Source organism: Camelina sativa, chromosome 20, assembly GCF_030686135.1.
Source record: "Camelina sativa cultivar CO46 ecotype springtype chromosome 20, ASM3068613v1".
NCBI lineage: Eukaryota > Viridiplantae > Streptophyta > Magnoliopsida > Brassicales > Brassicaceae > Camelina > Camelina sativa.
In genome coordinates this window covers 21,310,674-21,319,037 of record NC_141899.1, presented here as the reverse complement: position 1 = coordinate 21,319,037, position 8,364 = coordinate 21,310,674, and the positions used below count along the sequence as shown (strand labels likewise).

The 8,364-nt window shown below is 36.9% G+C and overlaps 2 protein-coding genes and 2 non-coding genes across 9 annotated transcripts; 3 read left to right on the top strand and 1 right to left on the bottom strand.

Moving 5' to 3' along the window:
- Positions 1–1,425: 1,425 nt before the first annotated feature.
- Positions 1,426–1,586, top strand: LOC147919262 (U1 spliceosomal RNA). Its single transcript, XR_015594353.1, has one exon. It is a non-coding gene; the product is annotated as a U1 spliceosomal RNA (small nuclear RNA).
- Positions 1,587–1,785: 199 nt separating this feature from the next.
- Positions 1,786–1,936, top strand: LOC147919261 (U4 spliceosomal RNA). The gene has a single exon (XR_015594283.1). It is a non-coding gene; the product is annotated as a U4 spliceosomal RNA (small nuclear RNA).
- A 147-nt stretch (positions 1,937–2,083) lies between these two features.
- On the bottom strand, positions 2,084–5,070 carry LOC104771172 (protein DEHYDRATION-INDUCED 19 homolog 6). Of its 4 annotated transcripts, none has more exons than XR_015592762.1 (6): positions 4,864–5,008; positions 4,665–4,768; positions 3,713–3,855; positions 3,396–3,473; positions 3,020–3,275; positions 2,084–2,482 (listed from the first exon to the last, which is right to left on the bottom strand). XR_015592762.1 is itself a non-coding variant. In XM_010495653.3 (6 exons), the coding sequence occupies exons 2-6, from the start codon at positions 4,738–4,740 to the stop codon at positions 2,374–2,376; spliced, it is 669 nt and encodes a 222-aa protein (XP_010493955.1). In that variant the 5' UTR covers positions 4,741–4,768; positions 4,864–5,061; the 3' UTR covers positions 2,084–2,373. The 4 variants fall into 4 exon arrangements, 2 of the variants coding, with proteins under 2 accessions (XP_010493955.1, XP_010493954.1); XM_010495653.3 differs by having other exon boundaries at positions 3,020–3,282; positions 4,864–5,061; XR_015592761.1 differs by having other exon boundaries at positions 4,665–5,061.
- Positions 5,071–5,262: 192 nt separating this feature from the next.
- Positions 5,263–7,707, top strand: LOC104771171 (tlg2p-like protein a). Of its 3 annotated transcripts, XM_087504888.1 has the most exons (9): positions 5,263–5,498; positions 5,610–5,777; positions 5,959–6,235; positions 6,356–6,445; positions 6,692–6,763; positions 6,862–6,936; positions 7,044–7,109; positions 7,200–7,280; positions 7,368–7,707. In XM_087504888.1, the coding sequence occupies exons 2-9, from the start codon at positions 5,704–5,706 to the stop codon at positions 7,473–7,475; spliced, it is 843 nt and encodes a 280-aa protein (XP_087361014.1). In that variant the 5' UTR covers positions 5,263–5,498; positions 5,610–5,703; the 3' UTR covers positions 7,476–7,707. The 3 variants fall into 3 exon arrangements, with proteins under 3 accessions (XP_087361014.1, XP_010493953.1, XP_087361015.1); XM_010495651.3 differs by having other exon boundaries at positions 5,440–5,777; XM_087504889.1 differs by lacking the exon at positions 5,263–5,498 and having other exon boundaries at positions 5,638–5,777; positions 5,964–6,235.
- The last annotated feature ends 657 nt before the right edge of the window (positions 7,708–8,364 follow it).

Here is an 8,364-nt window from a genome sequence, read left to right as displayed (position 1 = left end):
CACTGGATCCATGAAATATAATGAAGAACAAGGTGGAGAAGAACAAAAGTAGAAGAACAAGGTGTGAAGAAGAAAGTAAAGAAGAAGTAGAAGAACAAGGTGAATAAGAAGGAAAAATAGTTCACTTATTAACCAGTTGAAGAACCAGAGTCGAACGACGTTTCGTATTTCCGGAGAAAAAGATGATGACATGGAATGCTAACATGGATGCTGCATCCGACGTGGCAAATCAGCCATGAAACAATACCATAACTCAGCCTAACTAAAACTCAGCCACAACACGAAAAACATTACAGTAATTAAAAAGCAAAAAAAATTGCTGCCAAACTCAGCCGCTTCATGAACTGAAAATATGTAACTCAGCCGTATCGTTTGATAAGTCAGCCGTAACTGAAAAACATTCTAGTAATTAATCTTTTGCCAATAAGTCAGCCGTACGGCTGACTTGTCGATAAGTCAGCCTATTACGGCTGAGTTATAGTTTTTTTACCATAACTCAGCCGTAACTACATCTCATAAGTCAGCCATTTTTCATAACTCAGCCAGTCGGAAAATGGCAACTCAGCCGTGTCGTTGTGATAACTCAGTCAAAATTTTGACAACTCAACCGTGTCGTAGCGATAACTCAGCCAAAATCTTGACAACTCAACCATCAGGTGAAAACTCAGCCATTACTACAGCTGAGTTATGCGCATAACTCAGCCAAATTTAATAAGTCAGCCATAACTCTTGGCTGACTTATAAGCGTAACTCAGCCAGATTTTCATAAGTTAGCCGTCCGCTCTTACTCAAATGTTTTTTTGAGTAACTCAGCTGCAACATACCTATAATTCAGCCGCAACATACTCTGTGTCACGTTACGGCTGAGTTATGGTACACGTCAGCGATTTCTGACGTGGCGTCTGACGTGGCAATGGCATTTTTGTAATAACGTTTATAAGTTTACAATTTAAATGTTATTTTATAAGTTTTTATAATTGATAAATATTTAAGAATATTATATTATTAAATCTTATGATCTTAAACATGTTCTCCCAATAACTAACTTTTTAACAAAAGATCTTATCTTACATTATTTTCATAATATTTTTACTTTAAGAACACCTAAAATAGTTCCTCCTATAAAAATGCCCTTATGTTGTCGTAGAGTCAGGAGATCAACAAAATGCATATAAAAGTTTGATCAATATGGGAAACAAACGACTAAACAAATAAAGAACAAACCATACAGTAATTGGGCCTAGACCATCGGCCCATGTTGAAAACACAAAAATTTATGCAGTTTTGAGAAAACAGCACGTTGTTAGAAACCAGGAACTTCACACGGCAGAATGTGTTAACATCATATTATCCCACATCGCTCGGACCCAATATAATGACTGGGGAAACAGGAGTATAAATAGAGAAGCAGATGGAACGAGCAAACTACTTACCTGGACGGGGTCAACTCGCGATCATGAAGACGAATGGCCTAGGCTAGTGACCACATTGCACATATCGTGGGGTGCTAAGCTTAAGGTCTTCCCAAGAGGAAGAGCCTGCGTCATTATTTGTGGCAGAGGGGGTTTGCGTTCGCGCAGCCCCTACCATGCTTAGTCCTAATCTTTTAATGTTTTCAGTTTTAATCTTCATGATATTTAGTATTATTCGGATATACTTGTCGACGTAATTTAGTTAAGATTTATGCCTTTTTTTTGTTCAGGAACAGAGTCCCACATCGGAAGCACATATAAAGTTGATGGGTATTGTGTGACTATAAAAGAAAGAGGCTTTCGTGTAAAAACCATCTTTGCGCTTGGGGCAATGACGCAGCTAGTGAGGTTCTAACCGAGGCGCGTCTATTGCTGGTTGAAAACTATTTCCAAACCCCCTCCTAGGCCTTTGCTTGTCTTTGGCCTTCGAGAATTTCTGGAAGAGCTCCCTTCGGGGTAAAGCTCTACAATTTCTTAGTTCAATCTTTTGTGTAATTCGTTTGGTCAACCCAGTTAAAAGAGTTTCTAGACTTAAAAAGTTTCATCTATGTGCACTTTATACTAATGCATACACATTTGAAACAAAACATAAAGTAAAATCTGGAGCAAACTGTAAAAGATCTCAAGTGCAGATATGATCAAATAAATACATACATTTTTTTTTGGTTTTTCTAAGACCTACAGTCTACAGACACAATTCGAGTGTTTCATAAGAGCAAATATGTGTTCATAAGTTAATTAATACTCATTATCATGTCTCTCTTTAACATTATTCTGATTATTCCCAAACCCTTTCCCCCCTCCCAACTCACTTGTTGAGATAAATAACACAACAAGGCCGTTACATTTTCCAATCGTTGAATGATCTAATCGTAGAGAAGTAATCGGAAATATGTCTCCTTTATAAGTTGTCGTCAAGAATCATAGAGCTTAAAATCCCTTGAACGAACTCGCTCTGTTTCAACTTCTCTCTGTGATCCTCTGCTGAAAGAGACTGCTTCTCAACATTCCTGTAAAATTCGGACCAAGACAAAAATCATCAGGGAAACGTTTACAGTTTGTACTTTCCACGACAACAAAAAAGATCACAAGAGCTTTAGGTTAATATGGTAAAATAAGGATCAGCAAAACATCATATATGAAGGCTCATCAAAACAAAGTTTGTGTGATTTTCTTGATAAAAGCTTCATCCAAAATACAAAGTTTCTTTGAGCTAAATATGCAAGGACTGAGCAACTAGATGTTTTGGACTTTCTCCACAACTTAACAATAGAAACGTAAGATTTCAACTAACAAGAATGATAAAGAAAAGGGCAATCCCAAGAGCTTTGTGCTTTTGGTAAGAAGGGATCAACTAAGTTCTATGAAAGCTCATAAAAACTACGTTTGTGAGATTTCATTGATATCCAAATTATGAAATTTTACTACAAAACGGTAAAGAAAAGGGCAATAACAAGAGCTTTATGCTTAAGGTAATAAAGGATCGACTAAACTCTATGAAGGTTCATTCGCAGATCTGTAATCATAATGAGAATGAGGAAGCATACCTTTCAGGCAAACTCTGATTAGATGTTTTCTTGGCAGAACTTGTTTCTGCACACAGACTTGACTCAGAAATGAAAAAGTCATCAGCCATTGGCGAAATGAAGGAAGACAGCAAAGGATCAGCAGCTATACTGGCAGAAGAAGAGGGTACCGCACGCGACGATCCTTCAAATAGGCTCTGAAAATTTCCATCAGGAAACTCTCTTTTCAAGATTGATAGCATGGACTGAGCCCCACCTCTTCTTGTTTTTCTTTTCCGTGTCACGTAATATCTCTCGTCAAGGAAATGAAAACACAACTCTTTTTGACAAATCAGATAAGTAAATGATCGTTAAAAGAATTAACTGGTTGAAGGAAGAAGAAAAAAAAAAAGGATATCTTGAACATATTTGCATGTTGAAGTGTTATATGAGCAATCATATCAGAGCTCACTTTCACCGCACAAACGGGACATACCTACAATGAAAAATATGTCAGTCTCCATGATTTAAACGCTGAATCGAAAACACATCTTCCTATTTGTAGCATCTCTCCTGACAATAAACAAGGGTCCTATACAATTCTAATACTATTATGATGCAATTCCAATCTTACATCCAAGACGAGAAACTACAAAAGAAAGAACAGTGCTCTGCCCAAACTACCAAGAATCATGTGATGAAACAATAAATAGATTTTGATAACTGAGTAGTTACCCCATTTTTGGCGTCCATAGGATGATCTTCATCAATGTGGCAGCAAAGAGACACGATATCAAAATAGTCTGAGCAGAAGGGGCAAGCATACTCCTCCCTGAAGTCATCTTCTCCCTCTATCTCCTCAAATCCCAAGAAATTGTCTGCGTTTTAGAAAGATAAAAAAAAAGAAGTCCAAGTCAAATACCACAAAACAACGATGCAAAGAGAACATTCTGAAATGCTACAAGTACAAGAAAAAAAAAAAATGGGAATACTAAAAACGCGTTCCATTTCCATCCTCTCAGTTACAAATACAAATGTAAGAAATGGGGTTTATAAGAAACATCAAGATCATAATAAACCTTTCCTGGCAAAGATGTCTATGTTTGAGATGAAAAAAAAACTATGCTTCGAAAACGTTTTTTACCCAACAAGAAGGTTTTTGTATATTCTTCTTGTTGGTCAAACAAGAATCATCAAGATTCAAGATTCCAACTTTGAGACAAGTTGATGATACCAAAAAAAACAAAACACAAACTCTTCTTCGTATAAACAAAACACACACGCTTAATCAATCTTTAAAGCCCCACATGAGTAAAAAATGCCTCAAAAGACAGAAACTTTTATATCTTTCTTTCCACTCTCTACCATTTCAACATCATCAACACAAATCTCCGTTTCGATATTACAGACCAAACACATCAAGTCTTTGTTTCATTTTGTCGGAAAATTAGTCAGAAAAAAAGAACAGTAACAAATGTCAATCTCTCTCATTCAACCTCAACCTCAACATCGATCCTTGAATCGATCAAATTAAAAGAAAACAAATTGAGCACTAAAATCATTGGTTTCGGCATTAAACATATATAGACATTAAATATAAGAAGACAACCAAATCAAATCTCAAATCAAGATTAATCGACAAAGAACAAATCCAAATTCTTTATTTTTATTTTTATTTTCAACTCACCAGATCGAGATAAGAAATCGAGCTGATATCTTCTTGAAGCCGATGCGAGACGATCACTCCAAGAATCAGAATCCATTTCCTCTTTTTATTTTCTCTACAAAAAACTATTACCAAATACAAATCGAAACCCAAGAATCCTCTTTTCAATTAAAACAAAACAACAAAAAATTTAATCTTTGACTCGGGATAAAGAACACACAGATATTCCGATTCAAGAATCAAAATATTCCGGCGAAATGCAAAGACGGAGACGACGACGACGACGACGATTCTGCGTTTTGTTTCTTCTTTAAATGGCTTTTCTTTGTTTTTAATTCTTTGGATAGAGAAAGAGAGAGAGTGAGAGAGACATTAGGAGGAGAGATGAGTTTATATTTACATTACACCACTTTGTTTTATTAATTACAAAAAAAAAAACTTAATTACCTTTTTTTAATCTCTCGCTTTCAGCAGCCCGCACGAATGCATGCCGTTTTAATTCTTTTTACCCGCCGTGTATTTCCATTTTGGAATATGCAAACGTCATGCTGTTAAACTCTATACTTACGTGTCAATACGTTATTCGTTTACTTTTGGTAAGTTGGTGTGATACAAAATTAGAGAAGAACTAAACAGAGATTTTTTAATTAATTTTGGGAAAATAATAGTGAAAACCTCATCGGAAAAGTTTTGTTGATTACGCCGCCGGTCTTCGAGCACTCCCGGTCGCCGTCGGTGTCCCAATTTTGGCGCCACAATTCGTGTTTTATTTTTTCTTTGGATCAATGATGAAGCCGCGACCGTGTTCAGATCTACAGCCTTCCAAATCGGAGAGGAAGCTCTGATCATCTCTAAGTGCTTAATTTCGAAACTTGGATGTTGAAATTCTAGGGATTTTGATTTTTTTTTTTTTTTTTTTATTTGGCAATCAATCATGGCGACGAGGAATCGTACTTTGTTGTTCAGGAAGTATAGGAACTCTCTGAGGAGCGTTAGAGCTCCATTGTCGTCATCATCTTCATTGACGGGAACACGATCCGGCGTTGGCCCGGTTATAGAGATGGCGAGCACATCTTTGATGAATCCGAATCGCTCTTACGCTCCTGTTAGTACCGACGATCCTGGGAATTCGAGGTACTCTTTTGCCGGTGAAAATGTTGAAGTAAATTGGATCAGTTAGGGTTTTGCTAATCGTATGTTAAGCTTAGATGCTTGAGAGCTAGAGTAGTAGATATATGTAGCCTGTGTAGTTTAAGGATCACAGAGCTGGTTCATTAGTAGTTTACGGAGCTTTTTTTGTCTTCCTTGTATTCAGTAAAGGTGCGATAACAGTGGGGTTACCACCAGCTTGGGTTGATGTCTCTGAAGAGATCTCTGTCAACATACAGCGTGCAAGGACTAAAATGACTGAGTTGGGAAAGGCTCATGCCAAGGCGTTAATGCCGTCGTTTGGAGATGGTAAAGAAGATCAACATAATATTGAGTCTTTGACACAAGAGATCACTTTTCTATTGAAGAAGTCTGAGAAGCAACTTCAGAGGCTTTCTGCGGCTGGACCTTCTGAAGATTCTAATGTTAGGAAAAACGTGCAGGTAGTCTTTGAATTGATTGATGCTGCTCTCATGCATGTGTTTAAAGGCTTGCCATTTTTTGTTTGGGCAACATTGTTATAGCCATCTGAGCTTAATTCTTTTGTGTTGTTATATAAACAGCGATCTCTTGCCACTGATCTCCAACTTCTTTCTATGGAGCTCCGCAAAAAACAATCAACCTATTTGAAACGCTTGAGACAGCAAAAAGAGGTATGAAGCTAGTAGCTCTTTAGTTGTAACTATTAACGTTCTGGTCAATTCTGATTCCAGTAACTTAGTGATCTTGCATTTTATCGTTAGTTTATGTTTGTGTTTCAATGCTGCAACGTAATAAAACTTGTTAACATGGATGATAGATTCTTTTTGAGACTTGTTTTTTTTTTTTCATATTATGGGAAATTATATTATTCTGTCTCTCTAGAAGCTTTGACGTGAAATGTATTTATCATTTATCAGGATGGGGTAGATTTAGAGATGAATCTGAGCAGAAACAGATATAGACCTGAAGAAGATGATTTTGGCGATATGGTTTAACTCCTATATCTTTTTCATTCTTTCAATTTAAAGCCATCCTTCGTCTTATGTACTTCTTTATTGATGAAATCTGTTATTTGAATTCTTTTTAGTTAAACGAGCATCAGATGTCCAAGATTAAAAAGAGCGAGGAAGTATCGGTAGAGAGGGAGAAAGAGATACAACAGGCTAGTGCTTTAGTCTGTGTTCGTTGTTGTTTGTTGCTCACCGATCGCTTTTTCTCACGCAATCAATCATAATCTATTTTCTTGTCTTGTTCTGTATCATTGTCCAGGTTGTAGAATCAGTAAACGACCTTGCTCAAATCATGAAAGATCTTTCTGCACTTGTGATAGATCAGGTAAAACTACTTGAGCCCATGTTCTCTTTGTCTAGCTCTTGAGTCTACTTCCTTTGGAAAACAAACTCAAAACAACCCGTTTCGCTGCAGGGTACAATAGTTGATCGGATAGACTATAATATTGAAAACGTCGCTACTACTGTTGAAGATGGCCTCAAACAACTGCAGAAGGTAAAACTGTGTACTCTCTTCAACATTAATGGCCAATCATATTGTTGTCCCAAATTTAATTAAAGCGAATTGCATAAAACTTCACAGGCAGAGCGAACACAGAGACATGGAGGGATGGTGAAGTGTGCATCTGTGCTTGTCATCCTCTGTTTCATCATGCTGTTACTCTTAATTCTTAAGGAAATATTCTTGTGATCGGAACAACTCCTCTTTCATAGAAGAGCTAAGTTCCGTGGACCGTCATCCCTGGTCTGGTTAGATCAATAAGAAAAGTTTGATCCGTAATTCTTTCATTCTTTAGACCCTAACATCGTATAATTTTCTTCTTGCGGTTGTTTCTGTACGGTTATGAAAGTCCGAGATGTTATTAAGAAACAAAAAAAAAAAAAGAAGAAGAAAAAAAGAGACAGTATATGTTCTTCCTTGATGCCTGATGGCGTTGGTTTCGACTTCTTTTGCATTTGCATTTACATTACTGAAGATCCTTTGCAGAGTAGTGAGTACGTAACATTATAGCGAAGAAAAGGACATAGAAGAAGAAAGATAGTCAGAGGTCAATTTCTGAGGAGTTCAGAGTTTGTACACCAATGCCAATATACTTGCTCTCTTCACGCTAAAGTCAAGTGTCTTTCTAATAAAATATATGGGATTTAATTCTCTGGTGCCCCTATACCAGAAATTCTTTTCTGCATCACCTCCACTTATTCTCACTACCCCTTTTTTAATGAAATGACGAAACTACCCTCTAACAATTTTGAAAAGAAAATTGAACGTACAACTACATCGAGTTGTACTGGATATCCCTTAGTTGTACCTCTAGTTGTACCTATCGCACCCTAGTTGTACCCGTCGCACCCTAGTTGTACCTCGCATAGTAGGATTCGAACTCTGGGCGCGCGGGTGCGCATGGAACTCGCAACCACTGAGCTATTGTGTTTTTCGTTGAACATTTACCGATTTAATTATATTTAACCTTTAACAATCTTCATTAAGGGTAATATTGTCTTTTTACCATGAGGGGTTTTTGAGAAATTGTTTTGATGAATAGGGGTATTAGAGATTACTGTCCTATATATAATTCCAG